General features: G+C 42.6%; 1 protein-coding gene across 1 annotated transcript in view; it reads right to left on the reverse strand.

The window, feature by feature from the left end:
• Window positions 1–25774, reverse strand: part of MRPS9 (mitochondrial ribosomal protein S9) — a 36736-nt gene extending 10962 nt beyond the window's left edge. The window contains exons 1-5 of the mRNA XM_068976417.1: window positions 25624–25774; window positions 20086–20265; window positions 12514–12576; window positions 12394–12424; window positions 4983–5062 (exon numbers count right to left, since the gene is read on the reverse strand). Coding sequence (XP_068832518.1) covers window positions 4983–5062; window positions 12394–12424; window positions 12514–12576; window positions 20086–20265; window positions 25624–25758 — 489 coding nt within the window. The 5' untranslated portion in view covers window positions 25759–25774. The remainder of the gene's footprint in view (window positions 1–4982; window positions 5063–12393; window positions 12425–12513; window positions 12577–20085; window positions 20266–25623) is intronic.
• Window positions 25775–26134: the final 360 nt, after the last annotated feature.

Below are 26134 nucleotides of genomic sequence, written 5' to 3' on the forward strand. Positions count from 1 at the left end.
ATGGAGACAAGTCCTCTGGGAAAGTACACACCAGGAGTAATTACACAGGAGTGCTTGTGACTCGATCCCATACATTTTCACTACCTAAAGCTCCATCATATACTTAGAAAAATAATCTTATCATTACAAAAGAAGTGATCTGGTTGAAATCAACAGAGGCAGTAAGTTGAATCGGTTTTTAAAAATTGATTTTCCTAATTGTTACACTTAGAACATACAAGATCCACAACTGTAATTATTCACATGTGAGGAAAATGTATATTAAGGATACTTCCAGAACAGTAGATTCTGTTACTGAATTAGTTACCAAAGGAACTCTCCACAATTCTTGCCTGGAGAATCCCACGGACAGAGGAGCCTGGTGGGCTACATGCAGTCCAAAAGGTCACATGGAGCTGGCCACAGCTGAAGCGACACAGCACGCACAGATGCAGGTCAAGAAGGACTGAGGACAGCACGCAGATGCATGCCAGCCTGGTCTGCAGCTTTCTAAAAGGAAGCCCTGAGTGTAGTTGCAAAGCAGAATTCTCTAATACCTCACTGTGGGAAGGGTCACTGCTGTAAGTCCATTTCTAAGAAGTGGTGCTTCACAAGTTTTGAACATGCACTACCAGGTGACAGGGAGGATGGAAACCAAGGAAGAACTCTGGGGTGCCAGGTCCCTAGAACTTCCGTTAGTTGGGTCTGCAGCACCATAAGTGGGCATACACACCCCTCTGGGGCAGCTGTGTGAACCCAGAAGTTATTTAAGTCACTTAAAATAAACTGGAGAATTTCTACATGAGCCAGGCAAATGAATCCTGTTTATACCTACACTATCAGGATTAGAATCACTTTCTCTTTTTCCACATTTTAAACTTTCTCCCCGCTAATTCGGTAGAATAGTTTAAGTATATAATAATCTACTTATTCCTTAATTTGACCCTTCTTTGGGTAAAAATTTCATCTGTGGCCATATACTTGCTTTGAATTATAGAAATATTCTGGCAATACTCCAATGTTTACTGTAAGACAAGTCATGAAATATAAATGAGGTTTCTAAATTCCCAGTGTAGCCTTTAGAGATGAAGAACCTTATCTTAAGGGTTGTGGTAGGGAGAGCTGATGGATAATTTCAATAAATGCTGGATGTTTCTGACAGCTTACAGTGTTTTCGAAGTGTTTCACACCCTTTCCTGAGCTCTGGTTTCATGGGATGTGAAAAGGTGTTCTGGGTGGAGAGGTTTCAGGTCACTTCCTTTACTATCTTTTTTCATTCTGCTCCTGAAAGCTTAAATCATGTCTGAGAAGTACACAAATTCTACTGGTAAGTGGCTATTAAGGAGATGGAAAGTCATCTACTTTGGGTAAAAAAGAGATGAGCAGGACTGTCCAGCATGGAGCCCCTTAATCCTCCGCAGTGATCCTTTGAGAAACCATAAGGCTCTCATTTCCTCTTACTTAAAATGACCTTTACTGTTTAAGAATTTACTTGTTAGTAGTGTTTCACACTTCATTCACTACGTATGTACATCTTACTCACTCTTTTGTAAAATAGATGGTTTTTATTGACTTTCCCAGGAACCTGGAGACAGGTGTGCGGCTGTGCCCACAGGAGGGAGTTCCAGCCAACCTGCCTGTGAACTCTGAGGGTGTAACACACTCAGGAATAACACGCTCACTCAGGGTGTAACACACTCAGGGTGCAACCCCCAAGGACCAGGACGTGCTCCCACACCTTACATTCTCCCAGCAGTTTCACTTCCGGGCAAAACGACGAGCTGCTTCTTTCTGAGAATCCTCTGCTTCCCTCAAAACCGCCCCCACTTCTCCACAAAAGAACCGGTTGGACTAACTTCAGGCCAGTGGGAAACAGTGCTCACTAAAGCTTTACGTCTCATCCTCAACTGGAAGCTGCAGCAGGCCCGTGTTGTGTAACTTTAACAGGCAGGCAGTGATCAGACACGGGAAAGCGGCTCCGACATCATTACAGAAGGTCAACAGATGCCACAGAGGGCCCCCGGCAGAGCTGCACACAGGCTTGGGATTGGTGCTCTTCTGCCAAAAAGCCTGGCCGAGGACGCCCATGGCTCACGCCATCACAGACTGCCCAGGACATGGGAGAATCAGAGCCTGGCTTAGAGTCTTTCACCCTGCCACACGGAAAGAAATGACATTGACAGAAAGAGACGGTGACAACAGTGACTCACTTCCCGCCCACCTGTCACAGTCTTTGGGGGTTTGATGCCCTGGGCTGTGGTGGATGGTAGTGGGGGGACTCCCCTCCCCCACCAAGAGAGGGCAGAGCAACACAGGGAGCAGCTTCGAGGTATACTGTCTTATATCACATGCGATGCTGATTCACCACAAACAGGGAGGGTTTAGCCACATAACACGGTTCAGGGTTACAAGCGGCTTCTCGCATAACGCGGACCCACATCGGCCCGGCAAGGACCACAACTGTGATTAACGACATCTGCCCTGCATGAGGTGCACGCGCTTGGTATGCACTTAGGGAAACTCCTATCCTTTTTTCTATACATACAATTAGTTTAAAATTTCATAAGGTGCATTTTTTTGAAAATACAAAATTTTATTAATTATCTGAATTAATATGCTCAAATTTAACCAAAACATCTGTAATTCACAGGTGTAAACTGTTCTGATGGACAACAAAAAACAAATACCAAACCCATAGTGTTTGGGGGTCGAAACACGCAACAGACTCTTAAGACAGACCTAAATTATTGGCTTTATCTAAAACATAGAAGCCCGAAGAACCCTCCTGCATGTAACGAAAGTGTATGATACATAAAGGAAGACCGTTGATAAACTGGGCGTAATCTGACATTTGAGTTTAGACCGGGGTAGTATCTGATCGGCTGAGAAACCGACCAGATTCTTGAGCGATCCCTATTAAAAACATATAAAGTTAGGCCTCTTCTCCGATGTGTAATTTCTTCATTATGATGGAATGCAACCGAATACCGTGCCCTGAGGTTGCTCGGTTTCAGCCCAGACAAATGCAAATGGCCCGTCGGGTGACAGCTGTTTGATAAGGCTCCTCTCCACGACGCGCACGCTTTACTTTTTCCCGTGAAACTTGGGATGAAAGGCAGAAGGCAGGAAGAGAATTAATGTAGCATACAGTCTAAAGGCAATGCTACAGCCGTGATTAAGTAGAAAAGTTAAAAGGCACAGATTTTCCACAGCTTCGCTGAGTGCAAGCCATCCGTGTAACAAGCTGACAGCCGAGCGCGCCAGCTCCATCACCTCTCCGACAGCTACTGCGCGCACTGCGCCCCTTTTCAGGGGGAATTTGCGTCTGTACCATGAAGCGTTGTACATTATTTCTGAGCTCTGCAGGGGGCTCGAGTCCATATGGAACCTTCACAAATATTACCACAGATCAAACCAGAGGCGTCGGGAGGCAGATTTGACATACCTATTTAAATGAGCGGCAGGGGTTCCTGGGCTGCCGCAGGCGGTGCGGAGAGCCTGGGCGGAGAGCGCGGCCGGCTCCATTACTCAGCAAAGATGCCCTCCGCATCCATCATTCATTTCGTTTCTGCTGGGCAAGAAGCTCATTTGCCCAAGGTCAACAGAAAGTGAAAGGAAGGTTTTCTTTTTTTTCCACGCCCCTCCCCAAGAAATAAATGCTCCTGACAACTGGGATTCTATCCTCTGGCTTTGCAGAGCGCAAACACCAGCCAGCTTGACAAAGCAGAGTACCCATGTGCATGCGGGCCAAGCTGCCTCAGAGTGCACTAGGGCCACGGAGGCCTGGAGACTGTTTCTGTTAACTGGGAGAAATCATACATACTATGAATAAAATAAAACTTGACACCGTGTTCTAAAGATGAAGCGGGTTCTGCTGTTTAAAACTGGGTATTAGCATCCAGCCTTTTGTCACAGTAACTGTAGGAGATGCCCCAGTGTGTACACCATCAAACACCTGGGCTCTGAAAGAAAAATACAACCTGTTCCCAGGACAAGCAAATGCGGTGGGGGGTCAAAATGTAGTGAAATCACTTCTTTGTGGGTCCTCTAGACCCTGATTCTAACCTCATACACTGTGGTGGCCTATGAAAAGCAAATTGTATTTGAATAAGTAATCATTTCATGGCAAATAGATGGGGAAACAGCGGAAGCAGTGACATATTTTCTTTTCTTGGGCTCCAGAATCACTGCAGACAGTGACTACAGCCATGAAATTAAAAGACGCTTGCTCCTCAAAAGGAAAGCTATGACAAACCTAGACAGCATATGAAAAGCAGAGACATCCCTTTGCCAACAAAGGTCTGTACAGTCAAAGCTACAGTTCTTCCAGTAGTCATGTATGAGAGCTGGACCATAAAGAAGGCTGAGCATCGAAGAACTGATGCTTTCGAACTGTGGTGCTGGAGAAGACTCTTGAGAGTCCCTTGGACTGCAAGGAGATCCAACCAGTCCATTCTAAAGGAAATGGGTCCTGGGTGTTCATTGGAAGGACTGATGTGGAAGTTCCAAAACTCCAGCCACTTGATGCAAAGAGCTGACTCATTGGAAAAGATCCTGATACTGGGAAAGATGGAGGGTAGAAGGAGAAGAGGGGGACAGAGGATGAGATGACTCAGCGACTGAACAACAACGAGAGGGAAGGACTTTGCCTCTTTCCAGGTGAGTGGGTGCCCCATCACCCTGATGGTGTCTTTCCTGATTCTGGCTCTGTGATGCACACCCACACCTGGATACTGACCTGAGCATCTCTCTCTCAACACGACCTTTGGTAGTAAGTGTTTTAAGGACAAGCCATTCTGACATAAATTCTCTAGTGCTTACCTTTAGCAAAAATAAATTAATAAGATATAAAGCCTTTTAACATACTGTCTTACCTCCAGAAGTCTTACTTTTTGTCCATTATGAAACATACTAGGTAAATTCTGAAGCTGAGCAAAATCCCTGGTATCATTAGTTACGTAGTTAACAGCTCATATTATTTACCATAAATGTGATATACTTACATGCATTAATGAGTAGTATGACTGTTTGCCAGTGTAAAAGAGAAAATGAAATGGGCGGCCATCTTCTCCCCACTGGATAGCTAATAAAAACCAAATGAAAACAAATAAGCAAAAATAAAAATACAGAGACCAAATAGCCTGCATTTAATTGTGGTTTTATAATTCTGCAATAAGACATGCTTTTAATTCTGATTAACTTTTAAAATAACAAAAAAAAAAGCATTAATAATTAGAGTTGAGTTTGGCAGGTTTAACCTAAACTTAGGATATTTAATATTTCATACCTGTTGATACAAAACAATGTTTATATTCGATAAAACATTCCTAAACATTTCACCATGAGGGTTTCCATAATTTGTTTTAAATTAACACACAAAATACCAGTATTTTCTTGCTAGAACAAAACAATTTATGTTTGGTTATTAATTTAATGCACTCCCATATTCTTGAAAAGGAACAGCGATAAAGTCAAATGTAATACAGTCAGGAAAATATAACACAGAAGAGAACAAAACGGATTTGTCTGCACCACTGTTTGTTTCAACTCTGTGGTGACATACCTCCGAGAGTTTAAGAAGTCTAAAGTAGAAGGGGCCCCACAGATGTTATGTGTGCTTCCTTTTGAAATACAGATAATCGTTCACATCTGATAAACAGCAAACAAGCTGAGAAATGGAGTCGCAGCAGTAGAGGAAGCCAACACTAACTCCACGTCCTTGTATTTGTGCGGCAATGTTACTCTGTTAACCACTGGCAAGAACTCCAAACACGGAGGTTACACTATTGCACGGGTTGTAACGCTTTTCTCCCCATCTGCCAGCCTTCCGACCTTGTCTGGGATGTCCTTCACAGTTAAGATATGCACAGTGTGGCAGGGGACTCTGCCCTGCTCCTTCATGGTGATGCTTCTCAACTGCTTTCTCATTATCATCCCTACTCAGGAGCCCTTACTAGACCCTTTCTCCCTCATCGCCTGTCTCCCCAGGAAAGCTGAACACTGTAGATACACTGAATATCTGCTGACATGCACTGTGGCCCTTTCCAGGGCCACAAACATAGTAACAGCTAAGATTTTTTTTGCCTCCTATGAACCAATTTACACTCTCTTGGGGGCAATACCATCCTCTTTGAGAAAACCTGCTCTAAGACTCTGGGCTGTCTAAAAACTATTTTCCTGTATACTATCTTCTGGAATTTTTGTATGTTTTCCTGATCAGAAATTTAATCAACATGCAATTTATTAATACATCTGTGAGGCAGAAATCCAAGTACCCCCTATTCTGTCCAACAAAGAGGGTCATTACTCCATCAGTTTTTTTAAAAATAATATGCTTTTTTGGTTTGAAATATCAGCTGTACAGCATGTAGGGTATCTTCCTCTTCTGGGATAACTGGATTATACACAGGCCAGTTTAAGTGAATACACTTAAAATGAAGGCCATTTTATAATAAATGGTGGAAAACAGGTGTGTACTGGTATCTCACTGTTGCTTTAGTTTGTATCGTTCTGAAGCATCTTTTCATCTGCTTTTTTCCACCATCTGAGTATGTTCTCCGGTGATGTGTGCTCATTTTTAAATTAGGTGGTTGTTTTCTTATTGTTGAGTTTTAAGAGTTCTTCATACATTTTAGGTAATAGTCCTTTATCAGATGTGTCTTTTCTAAATATTTTTCTACCGTCCTATGGCTTGTTTTTTTCATTCTCTTGACCATGTTGCTCATAGAGCAGAAAATTTTAACTGTAATGATATCCAATTCATCAATTCTGTCATGAACCATGCCTTCAGCGTTGTATCTAAAAAGCTAGGGGCAAACCTAAGTCTTCTAGGTTGCTCAGTACTGGTTCAGTTTCTCTAATAGGTGCAGGCCTATTCACACTGTCTACTTCCTCATGCTCAAATCTCAGCAGACGGCCTTTCAGTGACCTGGCCCATTTCATCTGGGTTATCAAGTGGGTGGGCACAGAGCTGTTCACAGTATTCCTTGATTATACTTTTAATGTCCCAGGACCAGAATCGCTGCCCCCTTCCTTTGCTGATAACAGTATTGTGTCCTCTCTCCTTTTTTTCAGCTATGCCTGGCTAGAAGATGATCAGTTTTACTGTCTTCTCAAAGAACCAACTTTTGGTTTTGTTCATTTTCTCCCCTAATTTCCTTTTTTTCAATTTCACTGACTTCTCTTCTAACTTTTAATGTCTCTTTTCTTCTGCTTACTCTGATTTAACTTGCTCTTCTTTTTCTACTTTCCTCAGATGGATGTTTAGATAACTGAATTTAGATTTTCCTTCTTTTCTAATACATGCATTCAGTGCTACAGATTTCCCTCTGAGCACGGATCTGGCCCACTCTTATCTTTATAATCTTTCAGATATTAGAATCCCCTCAACAGAAGCAAGCTTAGAGACTACTGTTCTCGATTCCTTCACTGCATTTACATATGCCCACCTTCTGAGACAGAGATGCTTGTTGTATATAAGTACAAGTGGCATCTCTTGACCTACGCAAATATTTGTCGCTCTATTAGAGAGTGTGTAATTGAAAGAACTTAGGCTGCAAAGTCACACTTTCTTGGTTTGTTACTTTCTTGGTTTGTTTTTTAGCTTCTTTACTTAATAGTTGTGACCTTAACTGGGTTATTAATTCTTTTGTGAGTCAGGCTGCTCATTTGTGGGAAAAAAAAAAAAAAGAAAGAAAACCACAAAATAATCATAAGGATTATGAGAATAAATGAGCAATACTTAAAACACATATAAAAAATACAAATGGCATCCAGCTGCATTCACATCACACACCTGCTGCAGACAGAATGTCTGTGCCCCGCCCCCACCTTGCAAGAGCTTTGAGCCCCATGGAGAAGCCGCTGCAATGAGAAGCCTGCATATCATAAGTAGAGAGTAGCCCCCACTTGCTGCAACTAGAGAAAGTCCACGCAGCAGCAAAGACCCAACACAGCCATAAATGAATGAATAAAATAAATAAAATAATTTTTAAAATTTAAAATTTTAAAAAATTTTTATTTTGAGGATAATCCAAATGCTCTGCTGATGAAAATTCATCTTCACCAAAACAAGGTAAACTGAAGGAAACTTCTGGTGAAACAAGGAAACTGAAACATAACCCTCCGAACTGAATTAAATATCGTCAAGCAAACATTTGGAGTTTTTGGAGAACACTTTGAATCAACAGCTCAAAACTGAAAACAGAATGGACAAAAAAACTCAAAGAAATGAGACAGCTTGATTAAATTCAGGGGAGAAATGTAGACTAGCTCATAAGTAACTTAAAAGAGAATAGACTAAAACATATTAAAAAAGAAAAAGGAAACAACCAAAGAAATGAAAATGAGATAAAGAAGTTAAGAGTCAGAGTTGGTGTGACTGATCTGGAAGACAATCAAGGAAGGAATAACACTTGCATAATTGCAGTCCAAAGGAAAAGAATTAAAAGCGGAATAGAACTAAAATTTGTAACTGTTTAGAGAACTATTTCTGGATGTAAGGACTTGAATCTACCTTTTGAAAGAACTATCACCACTGTAATCTAACCCTCAATAATAATCAATGGATGCCATATTTTCATAGAGCTACTAAATAGACAAAAAACCCTTTAGGCCACCAGGGGAAGATGACTCGCACAAAACTTCTCAAAAACTACAGGCAAAGCAAGGCAACAAGGGAGCAGCATTTTCAAGTAACTCAAGAAAAGGAGTATGAACCAGAGACTTTCTCCTTCAGCTAAGCTGTCCTTCAAGTATCAAAGCTATAAAGAAACAATTTTAAAAACTTAAGAATTTGTATCTGGGAGCCCTTTCGGAAAATCTACTAGAAAATGAATGGACTGCATTCAACCAACAGATGACCAGGGAAACCTTAGCAAAAGGAGTTGTGGACAGCATTTAATCTTCCACACTGGAAAACAAGAAAAACAACACTTCCCTACTTACTAAAGCTGTTGTGAAAATTATGAGTTATGCACGCAAAATACTGAGAACTGTACCTGGTCTGCTCTAAGTTTCAATACATACCAGTTACTGTAATTCAGGACACTTCAAATCAACTAGAATCGAGTCACCCATGACGATTTTATACTTTTAAATACCCTCTGAATATCATGATGGACATTATGTTGTCCTCTTAGGTCTTCTTCTTCCATTCACCAGACTTGCTAGCACTTGATCAATTTCACTGGTTTTTCAAAGGGTTGAGTGAGTGAAGTGAGTGAAGTCGCCCAGTCGTGTCCGATTCTTTGCGACCCCATGGACTGTAGCCCACCAGGCTCCTCCCTCCATAGGATTCTTCAAGCAAGAGTACTGGAGTGGGTTGCCATTTCCTTCTCCGGGGGATCTTCCCAACCCAGGGATTGAACCCATGTCTCCTGCATTCCAGGCAGACGCTTTAACCTCTGAGCCACCAGGGAAGTCCAAAGGGTTAGTTGGTTCTATCTGTCCTACCCTTTCTTTTAAATGTCTTTAATTCAATCATCCTTTTCATGCTTTCTCTGCCTTCTTGAACTGACTACTGTTCATTTTATTTCTAGTCTTTCTCAATGCTTAATAAATACATTTGCCTCTGTGTTAAACACTGTCCATATCCCATAGGGTTTAATATGAACTGTCATATATTTTTGAACAGTCTGTAATCTCAATTTTGATTTCACTTTAACCCTAAAGGTTTACAGTTCTAATCCACATAATTTCTATTTTTATAATTTGTTGGGTTTTCTCTACAACCTACTGCATCATAATTCTATTAATATTCCACTGGTATCTGCATAGAAAATGTATTCTTTGTACTTCAATCTGTAGCTATAAAATCATGCTGTGTTACTCGAATTCTTTAGAGCCTTAGTTAACAGCTTTTTGCTTTAAATGTTTCCATGCTAAATGCCTGGTGCAAAAAGGTTCATGGTCGTCAAAGCCACTTAATGGATATTAGGTTTTATCAATATAAATTAACATTCCTGTCTCACTGAACCATTCCCTAAGCTCCCTGAGTTCCATTCTGTCTGGTATTAGGTGTTCCTCTTTGCTTCTGTCATCAACCGGGTACATATCTTTGTTTTTCCCAATAATTTTTTAATCACTTGCTTTAAACAGTAGAGCAGGACTTTATGTTAACTCAATCTAGAAGCTTCCATCTTTTCATAAAGGGAGTGGGAGCACACTGAAAGTGCCATAATCTTTTCAAATCTAAAATTCAATGATATTTTTTAACATAAAAATCAATTTGTTCTGTATCTACAAAGTATAGCAAAACTGGTAAGTAGGTCAACAGACAGATGGCAAATTCTAGCTGATTCTAAAGGTACAGTGTTTGAAGTGAAAGTGAGTGTTACTTGCTCAGTTGTGTCTGACTCTTTGCGACCCCATGGACTGACTGTAGGTAGCCGAGGCTCCTCTGTCCATGGAACACTCCAGGCCGGGAATGGTGGAGTGGGTAGCCATGCCCTTCTCCAGGGGACTTTTCCAACCCAGGGATCGAACCTGGGTTTCCTGCATTGCAGGTGGATTCTTTACCATCTGAGCCACCAGGGGAGCCCCCAAAACACAGATAAATGTAGTTAACTGAAATGTAAGAAAATCCTATCAACACGGACATGTTTCCAGGATAACACATGGGCATTTTGCAGGGACACACGGACATTTCACTGGTTACATTCCAGCTGACAGTAGCAAACACTTCCTACTACTGAGAAGGTGGTGTGACATCAAAGGACCAGGCTCAGAGGTGCAGATATACAAGAAGAGATGCAACCAACAGAGACGTAGAACAAAGAGAGGAAGAGACACAGGTGAGGAGCCCGAGAGGCTGAAAAAATGGAAAAACCGCTAAAAGAGGGGGGAACATCACTATCATTACGATCATCTACAGAAAAGCTCTAAGTGTAAGCTACTGTGCGCTATGCCTTCAGTTTTATTTCTAGAAAGCTGAGTTGTGTCTTTAAATTTGATTTACATTCTTAATATAGCCTCATTTATTATCTTCCCAGAAGCTATTAATTAAATTGATGTCACAGTTTATTATCAACCACATGTAAGAGTTCAGAAAATATAAAAGGCAGAAAATATGTATTAGAAGATTCAAAATACCTCTAGCAGGATTCAAAATAAAAGTTATCCTGAAGAGTGAAGCAGAGAATGAAAGAATGCCTAACTTTGAATAGAGGTGAACATTCAGCAAAAACATCAATTTGGAACAAATTGATTTTTAATAGAAATATCTACTCTCTTACCAATCAATTTATTGGCTCTGAAACACTCTAATGCCACCCACAAACTGAGCATCTGTGGCCAGCAGGCGACCCTCCAGTATCTCCACACATTTTCACTGCTGACGCACACGCTCACTAAGAGTCAGTTGTGTTTATTCCCAAACGTGTTTATTGCTATTGTACTGACTCCTATAATTACATGAATTAAGTATTCTATAAACAGATGAAACATGGGTGAAAACAGAAAAATATAGTATCTGCTTCTCTGAAGACTAAGTTGAATGCTTTAGAAAGATTCAAAGGCAAGTTACTGAAAAAAATTTAAAAAAAGGTTTGTTCAACTTCAGTGTGGTTGGGGGGACATCTGCAGAAATATAGAAGTATTGCTCACTCAGATTTCTTAAGGAAGTTTAAGTTCTTTGCTCCACTGTAAGGAAACCAAAACTGAAACCTGTGATGAAACATCAGCAGCAAAGGTGCTGAAAGATACAAGGAGGGACAGACACATCCTCAAAGGAAAACTCTCCAGGGTTGCAGCAAAAGTCTGCCGAATACAAATCTCTATTTCAAACGTTTTCAAGAAATGATTTCTGGCTTTAATACTTTTTAAAGTAACTAACAACCCACCTTCCCCCTGCAAGCTTATCCAAGAAGCTTCTAATCTGAATTAGAAAAAGTATATATGCTATTTCCTGGTGACCTTAAAACTTGCCCCATGCTTTCTCCAAGGTTTCAGTTGACATATTTAAAAGATAAAGAGAAAATCTTAAAAGAAAATAAAGACAGGGGGCAAGAGAACAGTGATGGCTAACTGCTCATCAGAAACAACAGATCACATAAATAAGACCAAAAATCTGTATTTAGTGAAAATATGCTTATAAAATGAAGAACATTAAAAAATTCTCATATTTAAAAAAGCTGAATTTGTCTCTAGCAGATCTATACCCAATTCTTTCTTAAAAAGGCATATTAGAATGCAAATAAACTCACATCAGTATAGGCGTAAACTCTAACCTGATCTAATTTTAATATTATTTAGTGAAAAGGAAACAATGCGCAAACTCCAGTCATTCACTATTAGTTATAAAATATTCCTGACTTCTTTCACAACCATGATACAGATTTCCACACACCTGGGTGACTGAGGATGTGTAACAGCACTGTGGAAATTAAGAGCTAGTTTATTCTTGAACAAACTCACCTCTCTGTTTTGGAAAAATCTCTTCGGGATGCTGTAAAATAAATTAAAAATGCATTAGGTAATTAGTGTAACATATAAAGCTAAGTGAAATTAGTAAAAAGTATTAATAAAGAGAACTACCTTCATTATGGGCCGGGCTCGCTTCTCAAACAAACCACTGGGAAAAAGGTAAGTGATGGCCCTCTGAAAAGACACTCAAAATTAATACCGGTTGTAAAATCAAGTTCACGTTTATGACTAATAGTGACTGAGTGCTTACCACGTGCCAGATAGTGAACCAAGGGTTTCACGTGCATTGTCTTACTGTGTAGTCTTTAAGTGAATTGATAAAACCACCACACATACATTCCCCAAAGGGCAGGCCCCAATCCCCCACCGCTGTGACACCTGGATGTTTTCAGAAGCTCTCTGAACTTTTCCTCAAACTTGGGAGAGGCTCTTCAACTATGTTTTCCCAAGTATGTTCTCTTCAGTGCCTGCTTCTCAGTGGGGATGCTCTCGGCATTTTGAACGTGAGGCCGCCCTGTAGGCTAACTTCGCCCATACAGCAGGTCATTCTGTCATCCCTGGTCCTTCTCCCAAAACCTCCGGCAGGAACATACCCAATGCTCTTGACAAATCTCTCCCCCACGTTTCCCTTCACCTCCTGGGGGCAGTAGTGCCCCCAACCTGAGAGGGACCATGTAAGCCCCTGCAGTCTTCTCCAGCACCCTCCTCATAATCAAAAGGAAAAGCAAACACAAAGAGCACGGGTCTTCATCTCTGCTGCACATCAGATGCAAAGCCTGTGGACCCTACACCCTCCCTGAGCTACGGATGGACTGGCAGCGCCTTGCAGCACCCGCGCTCTTCTTTCAGAACCTGTTTCTTCTGCACAGAAAACATGCTGGAGACTCCCCTGGGGGTCCAGGGACTAAACTCTGTGCTCCCAATGCAGGGGCCCGGCTAGGTCAGGGAACTAGATCCCACATGCCACAATCAAGGCTCGATGCAGTCAAAGAAATATATATATATTTTTAAAGAAAATGTGCTAGACCAGATCCTGTCCCTAGAAGCAGGGCCTATAAATTCTGGGGTGGGGTGGGGAGGGGCGGCAAATTCAATTACACTAAGGAGCCTAGGTATGTCTCTGGGTCAAGTTTTACTCATTCTGCCTTCTGGCAGTAAAACCAACACTAAAAAACAACAACAACAACAACAACAAAACTCAGGTCAAACACCAGAGTGCTACTTTTGTGAACTTTTTTCTTTTTGAAAAAACCAGGGGCTCCTCTCTCTCCTTCTCTGCAGAAGGCGGACTTTTTATTTCATAAATGATGTTGAGACAAATGGTCGCCAATTGGAAAAGATAAAACTGGACCCAAACCTGACACCACATTATCTGAATAAACTCCAGATGAGTCAGAGAGCCAAAGGTGGAAAGCGAAGTCAAAGCGGTACCAGAAGACAATGTGGATGAGTTCGCCAGGGCCTCCCCTGGTGGCCCAGAGGTAAAGAATCTGCCTGCAGTGCGGGAGCCTTGGGTTTGCTCTCTGCGTTGGGAAGATCCCCTGGAGAAGGGCATGACAACCCATTCCAATATTCTTGCCTGGAGAATCCCATGGACAGAGAAGCCTGCCAGGCGATAGCGCATGGGGTCGCAGAGTCAGACATGACTCAGCAACTGAACAACAACAACACAGAATCCTTTAGAAATTTATAAGACTACAGCATGGCTTATCTAAATCCAAAACCAAAGAATGTAAAAAAAAAAAAAAAAAATTAACCCAAGTGTCACAGAGTAAAGTAAGGTATTTCTCATTTGCAAACATGCTGCTTACATCTTCAAATTTTCATGAGAATGCTGGTGACTGCAGTGTTCCCTCCCATGAAGGCTAAATATGTAACTATATATTCTCAGGCTTTATGTCAAAGGATGAAAGGACTGCAGACGCCATCCGGGACATGGAAGCCCTGGGTCAGGACTGCAATCCCTATTAATTAGGGATCCCAGCTGGGCAGTGGGTCTGCAGCTGTTAACGTGATCAATGACTTACCTACATGTCATCTCTACTGATTCGCTTATAAATTACCAGCAAGTGAGACTAATGTACAGGTGCTAATTTATTTAAACTGTTCTCGGCAGCGCTACACAGCTTTATAAACTGCATCTGGCACCTAATGTTGGCTGTCAGTTGTACTTAGACATGCCTGTCCTAACGACTCTGTTCATTAGAAGTGAGCACAAATTATGAAATATTGTGAAAAATGATACATCAAATGGAATGGGCACAGCAAATCAATTAGAGAAACTTCACACAGCAGATTCGCACTTAGGAGAATAAAACACTCAGGTTTCGGAAGGAGGTCTATAATACCAATTAAAAAGTAATTGGTAGACTTCAGCAGTATTATATATCAATTTGCTGGCTTTTTTCCTGAATTTCTCGACTAATGCAGAACTTAACTTTTAATTCCCAAATACACTCATTAGTAAATGCAAGTGCAATTCTGTATACGTAATATTTAGGATAACTGAAATATCTCCAAACTTAAAATTGATAGGCTGAATCAAAAAGAAAGATGCAAATACCAGTGGTCTTCACCTTTTTGTGTATTTGCAGCATGACTTTGAGAAAAGGAATTTTGATGATCCATGTGAACCATCAAAAAGGGTTAAGAGTCAGCAACAATACAGAGGTCTGTCTACTCCAGCAAGCAACGTGTGACTGTGTCTGTGGATTCTGGGGCCCTGACCACCACTCACCTGACCGGTCTGCAGCCCTGGGTCAAGATCTCTACCCCACTCCTGTAATACATGATGGGGCTATTTCTCCGTTTCTGTACAAAAAGACTCTTCTCTTGGCCAAAGTACAACTGCTTGACATTGAATTACAACCCCACTCAGCTCAGTGTTCATCTGACAGAAACTACCACCCCTTACCACCCCAACCCAGCACACAGTATTCTCAGATGAGAACACTCGCCTGATCAACATCTGACAGTCACCTGGGAAAGATTTATGGCACAGGAGTTGAGGTCCACGCCATTAAGATCTACCTTCAAAATATTTAGCATGCATTTAAGTACTTTCAGCAAGATGCCACATACACAGACTATCACTGCTTGTCACGGGGTTCCCTGGCAGCTCAGTGGTAAAGGACCCGCCTGCCAATGCAGAAATATAAAAATATTGCTCACTCAGATTTCTTAAGGAAGTTTAAGTTCCTTAAGAAAGAGACTTGGAAAAAAAAAAAAAAAGAGAGAGAGAGACTTGGGTTCAATCCCTGGCTTGGGAAGATCCCCTGGAGGAGGGCATGGCAATGCACTGCAGTACTCTTGCCTGGAGAATCCCATGGACAGAGGAGCCTGGCAGGCTACAGTCCATGGGGCGGCAGTCGGACACGACTGAGCAACTGAGCACAGCACAGCACACTGCTCGTCAGAGGGACTGCTTTTCCTGTCACCAGCAGCACCAGTGACTTGGGAATGAAGAATGGTTCGCAGCTCCTTTCTCTTCAATATAACTGAAGAAATTAGACAAAATTCAAACTATTTCGAAATGGAGAACGTCTACACCTAATTTCTTTCCAGTGAATTTGCTATTTTACCAACTAAAAGGGTATTTTTCATATAAATTTAGCATTAAATATTTTGCAAAAACATTTCCAGCAGATATACAATGCTGGAGCTTTATTAATAATAAAATTTCTAATAATGTAACTTAAATATAAACAGTGACAAGCAGAATTATTTTTATTCATAAATTATACCAATGATATTTCTTTTTTATTTCACTAATCCACCTCAGCACTCTTTTTAAAGGCTTATTTAATTAAGGGTGCACCAACATGCAAGATTAGCTAGGTGTAATTTTCATACTTTTATGTTATATATGCTTCTTTCACTGAGGCCAGAGGCCAGACTCCTAGTCCAGCTCAACCTTCTGGAATAAAGTTGTAAACCTAGAAGTCAATGAAAAAGGCCTATAAATAAGCTGACGTAAATCTGTGATTTTACTTAGAAGGAAGGGTATGTGGGTCCTTATGCCGAGTCCAGTGGCTCTTGGCTGTAAATCCCACACCTAACAACCTGAGCTGTGCCAAAGACAGGCAGGTGAAGGGGCGCTGAGAGGCAGAAGCCGAGATGGACACGCTGATGTGGAAGAAGGGCCGTGCCAGGTCATTCAGTACAGGGACAACATGTCCTCCGGGACCCCGCAGTCTGACAACCACTCCAGAAAGGAAAATCCTGCGGCTCCAAAAGGTTCATTGTGCTCACTGTGTTCTACTAAGTAAGGCAGGGAGACTGCATCAGATTGTAGAAAGTATTACCCAAATCAAATCTTTGAAAGCATGGGAACAGCAGACCTTGGGTGAACGCCTTGTATAGTCTTGGCGTCCGCAACAATAAACACCTGCCCTGCGAGGTTTTTATGAAGATGAAACACAGGGATGCATCATGAGCACACACAGGAGGTTTCAGTAAGTGGCAGTATTCTTCACTACTACAAATAACGATTAAAAATCAGTTTCTCTCCCTCTGGACTTCCCTGGCAGTCCAGTGGTTAGGAATCCACCTGCCGATGCAAGAGGCACAGGGTCCTTCCCTGACTGGGGAATTCAGATGCCACGTGCCACGGGGCAACTGAACCCACACACATGGCAAGTGCAGACTCTGTGCCACAAAGAAAGACCCTATAAGCTGTGTCTATGACCTGACATGGTCAAATAAATATTTTAAAAAATTTTCCTAACTTTATTGACTATGCCAAAGCTGTGTGGGGCACAATGAACTGTGGAAAATTCTGAAGGAGATGGCAACACCAGACCACCTGACTTGCCTCTTGAGAAATCTGTATGCAGGTCAGGAAGCAACAGTTAGAATTGGACATGGAACAACAGACTGGTTCCAAATAGGAAAAGGAGTATGTCAAGGCTATATATTGTCACCCTGCTTATTTAACTTATATGCACATACATCATGAGAAATGCAAGGCTGGATGAAGCACAAGCTGGAATCAAGATTGCCAGAAGAAATATCAATAACCTCAGATATGCAGATGACACCACCCTTATGGCAGAAAGTGAAGAGGAACTAAAAAGCCTCTTGATGAAAGTGAAAGAGGAGAGTGAAAAAGTTGTCTTAAATCTTCAGAAAACGAAGATCATAGCATCCGGTCCCATCACTTCATGGGAAATAGATGAGGAAAGAGTGGAAACAGTGACAGATTTTATTTTGGGGGGCTCCAGAATCACTGCAGATGGTGACTGCAGCCATGAAATTAAAAGACGCTTACTCCTTGAAAGGAAAGTTATGACCAACTTAGACAGCATATTAAAAAGCAGAGACAATACTTTGCCAACAAAGGTCTGTCTAGTCAAAGCTATGGTTTTTCCAGTAGTCATGTATGGATATGAGAGTTAGATTATAAAGAAAGCTGAGTGCAGAAGAATTGATGCTTTTGAACTGTGGTGTTGGAGAAGACTCTTAAGAGTCCCTTGGAGATCCAACCAGTCCATCCTAAAGGAGATCAGTCCTGGGTGCTCATTGGAAGGACTGATGTTGAAGCTGAAACTCCAATAGTTTGGCCACCTGAGGCATAGAGGTGACTCATTTGAAAAGACCCTGATGCTGGGAAAGATTGAGGGCAGGAGGAGAAGAGGATGACAGAGGATGAGATGGTTGGACGGCATCACCGACTCAATGGACATGAGTTTGGGTGAACTCCGGGAGTTGGTGAGGGACAGGGAGGCCTGGCGTGCTGCAGTTCATGGGGTTGCAAAGAGTTGGACACGACTGAGTGACTGAACTGAACTGAACTTTGGATATCAAATTATTTATTTTTGTCCTTAGAAATAAGCAAGCATTGTGTCAGTATGGAAATGTTAAAGGAGACCCATCAGCTGTACTGTCTCTTTTGAGTGATACACACAGCCAAACCTCTTAACAGAAAGAATAGTTTCAGAAACATAAATGGAAACAGGAATTATAAAATGACAGACTCCCATAAATTTCAGTGCTTTGGTCATGGTTGGTTGTCACTGTCCTCTTCTGCTTTAGTGTCTACTCTAACGATAGAGAGTTTAATACAATGCCAGAAGAGTCAACGGGCATAAAGAGTGAGACTTGGTAAAGCTGGTCAGTCAGTGGCCGTAAAGTGGAAGGCAGGGGCACTGTGTCCCAGAGAAGGCTCCCATTTCCGCACGGGCTCCCAGACGCGGGCGAGGCGAGAGCACGCCCCAGCCCACAGCACAGAGTGCTCTCGGGATGAAGCGGCCCCAGGACGAATCCACGTTCCCGATGGGACTGCAGGACTCAACAACCGTCTCGTGGAGAGTCTGCAACCAAGGCCACTCGGGCACTGGCAACTGACTCAAGTCACGGTGGATTTTGTTTATTACCGCTAACGGCGATAAGAGCAACAACACAGCACATCAGTCTCCTGCTCCCTAGTTAGATTCTGAGGTCACAAACGGCAGTTCTTCTTTCAGAGTTGGGGAAACCAAGCGACGATGCTGTGAGCTGCTGCACGTGGAAGTCCACGACACTGAAAGGGCTCTCCTGACGCCAGCTTCTGTAGCTTTCCACAGCATCCCTTCAGCTACAGCACATTTCTCTTCTAAAGAAAGATCAGTAACAAAGGCCTACATCTACATTCCTCACAAGAAATCCAGCTTCCTTTTAAAAGGTTCTACCTATTTTAAAAGAAGCTATTGTATGTTTTTTCCATACTAATTCATGATTTCACTACTTTGTTGGCAAACTCTAAAGAGGATTTTTATCATGTTCGATTAGCACAATGATACTAAATATTATCAACTTTACTTTACTTACACTGAAAACACACACACTACAGTTTTAAAAGTGTAGGAAAGCTGTGGCCTCTCACATTTATAGCAAGATTTTAAACATATCTTCGCTGGAAAACAACTCAATATTTTAAGGGGCAGAACTAATAATACTGCTTCTACCTGACTGAATGACAGAATATTTACTCTAGATAAAAGATACCAATATGTATTTTTAAACTTCTTAACAAAAAAGTTAGCTATTTTAATATGTGAAAAAATTGTTTTACATCTTCAATATTTTTGCCTAAATGAATTTCATAAATAATTTCAGTGATCATTATTTTAGCAACTGGTTAAGTATTAATAATAAGGAAAACCCAATCTCTAAAACACATAAAATAATAACAAATGGTTTAATGTGAATACAGTGGCACCCAATTTTCCTATGTAAAAATTACACAACGAGCCCAGACTTTTAACTAGGTGTATTCAGTCGCTCAGTCATGTCCCACTCATTGTGACCCCACAGGCTGTAGCCCGCCAGGCTTCTCTGTCCATGGGATTTTCCAGGCAAGAATACTGGAGTGGGCGGTCATTTCCTTCTCCAGGGGGTCTCCCTGACCCAGGGATCAAACCCAAGTCTCATTCGGCTCCTGCCTTGGCAGGCAGGTTCTTTACTCACTGAGCCACCAGGGAAGCCCCTAGTTTAACAAGTCAATTAATGCAATAAATAAATAAATAACTTGTATCCTTTAAAGTATAATTTTAAAAAAAAAATCTGATTCTTGTGAGTTTTAACTGACATCTAACACTTCGTTTGAAGACTTTACTGTTAAGAAGTCATGTTTCACTGAACAATGTTAGAAAAACAAAGATCTGCCCTTGTTCCCATGATTCACAAAACAAGCACTGCACTTACATCAATATCCTCCTGGGTAAACGTTTCTGGGTCCTCCCCCATCATGTTGGCCAAGTGTCTCTTCCCGATGTTGAACTCTTCAATCTGCTTTTTAATAAAGTCCACTGTGTAACTTTCACGTCTTAAGGCTGCAACATTTTTCTTTGTTGTTACAGCTGGGGAATGTTTGAGCCTTAATATCTAGCAGAAAATACAAATGGAAAGAGAAGATTTTAAGTTAAACAATGATCTTATAGGCCACTGTCTCTAAGTAAAAGAAAACATTTTAAACAATTGTCTTTTTAGGACGGTACTCAATTGACAGGAGTCTGGAGACGAGATAAAGCTTGCTTTTAAAAGCCTATGCTCACAAAGAAGTTTAAACCACTAGCATTTCCACACATTAAAAATAATAATAAAAATAACTGGGTGATATGCTACCTCCATTATCTGCTAGAAATATCCAGATTTGATACCGACTGGTCAATGTCAGCTGCTATGGGACTTGACATATAGCGAATGAGGGTGAAACGGTACAGTGCATCCTCAGTCTTGTCTGACTCTTTGCATTCCATGAACTGTAACCTGCCAGGCTCCTCTGTCCGTTGGGATTCTCCAGGCAAGAAAACTGGAGTGGGTTACTGTGCCCTACTCCGGGGAATCTTCCAACCCAAGATGGAACCTGTGTCTCCTGCACTGACAGGGGGATTATTTACCACTAGCGCCACCTGGGAAGCCCAAAGAGAGAAACACCACTCCCCTTAAAATAAGCCTGTGTACATGTAGAGAGAAAGCAGCAAGCAGAAGACACAGACCTGGCGCGTGCTTCTCATGGACACAATACCCTGACAAAGCTGAAGGACACTTCTGAGGTCAGGTGACAAGAAGACTCTCCTCCCCCTCTTCTCTCTCTTGATCAGACCGAGGAAAGCAAGACGTGGTGAGCTGCCCCCCAGAGATCCACAGGCCAAGCACTGAGGGTGGTCTCTGGCCAAGAGCCAGCACAACAGCTGCAAGGATGTGAGTCCCGCCCACACCCACACTGAGCATGTGGGCAGCAGATTTCCACCCCTGGCCCGAGATGACCATGGGCTGCTGCCTTGCGGGAGACCTTGAGCAGAAGGCCCAGTGCAACTGTGTCTGGAATCCTGACTCACAGAGTCCACGAGGGAAATATCTGTTGTTTCAAGCTGCTCTATTTGAGGTTAATTTGCTACACAGCAATAAATAATCACTGAACACCCCAATTTGGAGAAGGCAATGGCACCCCACTCCAGCACTCTTGCCTGGAAAATGTCCCGGATGGAGGAGCCTGGTGGGCTGCAGTCCATGGGGTCGCTGAGGGTCAGACACAACTGAGTGACTTCACTTTCACGCATTGGAGAAGGCTATGGCACCCCACTCCAGTACTCTTGCCTGGAAAATGCCCTGGACAGAGGAGCCTGGAAGGCTGCAGTCCACGGGGTCTCTGAGGGTCGGACACGACTGAGCGACTTCACTTTCACTTTTCACTTTCATGCATTGGAGAAGGCAATGGCAACCCACTCCAGTGTTCTTGCCTGGAGAATCTTAGGGACAGAGGAGCCTGGTGGGCTGCCGTCTATGGGGTTGCACAGAGTCGGACACGACTGAAGCGACTTAGCAACGACACCCCAATTACAACAATAAAGCAGAGTACAAGAAAGTTCACTTACTCTGCTTTATAAGGAAAGAGAGGTAGCAACAATGGGCATACCTATTATCAACTTTTCTTTAAATAAGAACTTTGTAAACTACATGAGGAAAATGAACATTTTGATGACCCAGTATTTTAATTAAAGTGACGAGGGACACACTAAAACATCTTGAAAGATGACATGGCCAAGGGAACAACTTATGCTACCAAAGGGCCTTCCTTTCCCAATGCTAACAAAATGGAATTTTTAAAAATTATCTGGGGGAAAACACAACTAATGCACATAGCTGTATAAAGCATCTGCTACAAACACTGGTCAATTTTTAAATCTGCTTTGCAAAGACTTTTGAGGAATTTGCCAGTAGTATTAAGACTACTGAAAACAAACTGGATGCTGTGAAAAACACAGAACATTATAACCTCCAGGAGCCCACAAGATGAGAGATGAAAAGAACAGATCCTTAAGACAGAGGCAGCAATGTCTTCTGCAATAAAAGCAAAATACACAAGGGCTAAGCCATCGAATATCATCCAGCATTCTTCTCTGGCTGACAGTCTGATCAACAAAGGCTTGTTGACTCAGTAAAAACTTAGAAAGTGCTCAGTAGAAAATCAAGAGAACATACTGATGTTTGTAGTAACAGTTTTCAAAATAGAGATTGGCTTACTGCTTTTTTCCTCTTGTGAATGTCATAAATATTACGGAAAGCTAAATGAGCATTCCTACATAAAACTATATTGATAGGCATTAGGAATTCATGGATAACCTTTGTATTACACCGTGACTGTCAACTACTTATAACAAAGCCAAAACTACTTTTATTTGTGACAGTAAAAGAGACATGTGTACCCCAATGTTCAATGCGGCACTGTTTACGATAGCTAGGGCATGGAAGCAACCTAGATGTCCATCGGCAGACGAATAGATAAGAAAGTTGCGGTACATATACACAATGGAGTATTACTCAGCTATTAAAAAGAATGCATTTGAGTCAGTTCTAATGCGGTCCCTGGAGCCTATTTTACAGAGTAAGTCAGAAAGAAAATAAATCAGAAAGTAAGTCAGAAGAAAGTCAGTCAGTCAGAAAGAAAAACACCAATACAGTATATTAATGCACATATATGGAATTTAGAAAGATGGTAATGACGACCCAATACGCGAGACAGCAAAAGAGACACAGATGTAAAGAACATCTGTGGGAGAAGGTGAGGGTAGGATGATTTGAGAGGAGAGCATTGAAACATGTATGTTACCACATTTGAAACAGATCACCAGTCCAAGTTCAATGCAAGAAATAGGGCACTCAAAGCCAGTGCACTGGGACAACCCAGAGGGATGGAATGGGGAGGGAGGTGGGAGGGAGAGGGCTGGGGAGGGAGGCGGGGTTCAGGACCGGGGGAGGGGGGAACACATGTACACCTGTGGCTGATTCATGTCAGTGTATGGCAAAACCCACCACAATACTGTCAAGTAATTAGCCTCCAATTAAAATAAATAAATTTTTAAAAATCAAGTATCTTAGCATAGCAAAACACTTTCTAATCCCGTCTCGCCATTCTCTCATCAGTTATTATACCAACTGTAATTGCTAGAACCAATTATTTGTCATTGCCAGAATCCACTGACTGTGCACATCTCTGGTACTTGGGTACCAACGGCACCTTTCTGGAACAGAAACCCTCTTTTCTCATGTAACTCCTGACGGACGCTCCCATCACCTCCTCGAGAGGAGGCTGCCATTCTGTCCGTCTCAGCCCGTCTGTCTTAGGCTCGGCATGTCTGCGCTCCTCCGTATTTACCGCTACAAATCTCAGAGTGCACTGTGTGTAGATCCCTGATATTCTCAGGTTTAAAACCAGAAAAATCTGGCCATTCACAAGTAATATTCCCTCCTCCACTCAAATTTGGGACACCCAGATGCACTTGTACTGAAGCACTGATGTGAAACATGGATTCCACAATTCTGGCACACAGGAGAAAACCCATCGCAGAGGCTCCCAACTGAGCACCCAGGAGTCACAGGTCAACAGAACTTACTTCTTTTTCCTTGTTGCATCAGTGTCTCTCAAACGTTTCTGACTGTGACTCATAGTAATAGCTACTGCTTATATCACTACCTGGAACACACTTATACTTAATAAACAAAAAATAAAAATACCCTCTGTAAGAAGGCTTCCCTCGTGGCTCAGTGGTAAAGAATCTGCCTGCAATGTAGGAGACGAGGGTTCGATCCTTGGGTTGGGAAGAGCCCCTGGAAAAGGAAATGGCAACCCACTCCAGTATTACCTAGAGAATTCCTTGGACAGAGCTGGTGGGCTACAGTCCATGTGGTTTGCAAAGAGTTGGACATGACCAAGCAATTAACAACAAAGACACATAATAGGTATTTAAAAATAATAATAATAATTGGAGAGACTTGTACTATACATGTTAGGTAAAGAAACAAAAAGTAGAAGAGACTCCATTCTTAAAAAAAAATATGCATTTCATGTATGTCTGTATGTGATTAAAAAAACATAAAGACACAGAAGGATACATGCATTAGCAAGTTTGGGAGTTCCAGGGATTGAAAAAAATACTCTTGGCCACCTCCCCCACACTGTCAACAATAAACACATTCTGTAACCTACAGTACCTTTCCCAGAAAATTGTGTGTATACAAAAGGATATACTCAAAAGAGATGCATGAGAAAATAAAAACTTCCAGCCTATTTTCCAGTTAAAAAACAATAAAAACAAATGTTTGATGGGTAAATGAATGGATGGATTGGCTGCTGTTAAAATGTAGAAGAAAAAATGAAAAATGGATAGTATTCCTTTTTTCAACACAGTTTTTGACCATAGTACTTCTTTACAATATCTGGTCCTGTTAATCACTTTCCCTCCTTGCAACATTCTCCTGTTTCCTATGACTCCACACTGCCTGGTTCTTTTCCTACTTCTTTGGTAGGTCACTCCCAATCTCCTGGGGGCCCTTCTTTCTCTACTGTTCGTCCTTCAGGGTCTGGTCCTTCTTTTCCTCACTGACTGCACCTTCCCCCAAATGATCTAATCCATTAATCACCACACACAAGGTAACAGAGGACTTGTAAACCAGCTCTCTTCTTGAACTATGGCTTGCCTCTCTTTGGGTCCACTTGGACACCGCAAATATAACTATATAATAAATACAATTATTTCCAAAACTAAGCTCTTTTTTTCCCCTCTCAAATTTTGTTCTTTTTACTCAGATCCCATGTCAGTAAATGGTATTATCATCCAATCAGTTCTGAAGCTAGAATCCTGGCTTCCCACTGGCCCCAGGATTAAATGTAACTTACACGCTCTGGTCTCCAGCATTCAGGGACCTATTACCGAGAACATTAACAGAATGGAAACTGCTCAGACGCAAGACACTTTTAGACATGTTTCTCTCTCCTCTCCACCGTATGACCTCCTGCATTAAGTCTTTGGGCCACTGCAGGAGTCCAGTTCTCATCCACCTCCACCCTCTTGATCGGAGTCTCGGGGGGCAGGGCTGAACCTATAATCCACCCAGAAGACAGGTCAAGGGAGGGGTCACTCTGTTTCTGTCTCAGGTAAGTTCCCCCTCACTGCACCCTGAGAAAATCAGCCACAACCTCAAAGGTTGGCCGCTGCAAAGCAATTCCATCCTCTGTTTACCTGAGACCTCTGTTGAGCACCTAAGATCCCACAGGCCCCGTCTCCCAATGCTGGGGGCCAGGGTTCGATCTCCGGCCAGGGAACTAGACCTCCTATGCCGCAACTAAAGCGATCTCGCACCCAGCAACTAAAGATCCTCAGAGAAACTTAAGGACTCCGGCGGCGCCTGGCCACACCGCGTGCTACAGGGATCAGCACTGCCACCTTTCCCAAGCCTTACCTGGCAGCTGGTACCTGTCTGCAGCCCAGCAGCCGCGGCTTTCCAGAGGCCTTGTCCCCGAGCGAAGCTAACCCTACCCGCAAGAAAGAGCCGGTAGGAAGCTGCTGCGCCGCAGGACACACAGGGAGCTGCCATGTTGGCGGCAGGAGGCTCGGGCCGGAGGGCGATGGGGCCGGGCCTGCAAACTGCGCCGGCGCAGATGGGCGCCGGGTCCGCGAGGCTGCCGGGAAGAGGCTCCGAGCGAGGGGCGTGTCCCGCGACCCAGGCTGGCTAGTCGCTGATTGGGTGCGTGATCACGCGGGGCGTCTCCGGCCCCGCCCCTGGTCCGGGTCCCTAGTCTACTTGGCATCCTGGTCTTTCACGGCATCCTGAAGTCGGTGGCTCACCCAGTCTCCTTGGAACGACTTCCACGTGGTTTCTCGCCAACACTTTCGTGCCACGCCAAGCCTGCCCTGGCGCCAGCTTCCCCTGCGCAGCCCTGACTTCACGCCCATTATCACGCAGCTCCTCT

Source organism: Capricornis sumatraensis, chromosome 1, assembly GCF_032405125.1.
Source record: "Capricornis sumatraensis isolate serow.1 chromosome 1, serow.2, whole genome shotgun sequence".
NCBI lineage: Eukaryota > Metazoa > Chordata > Mammalia > Artiodactyla > Bovidae > Capricornis > Capricornis sumatraensis.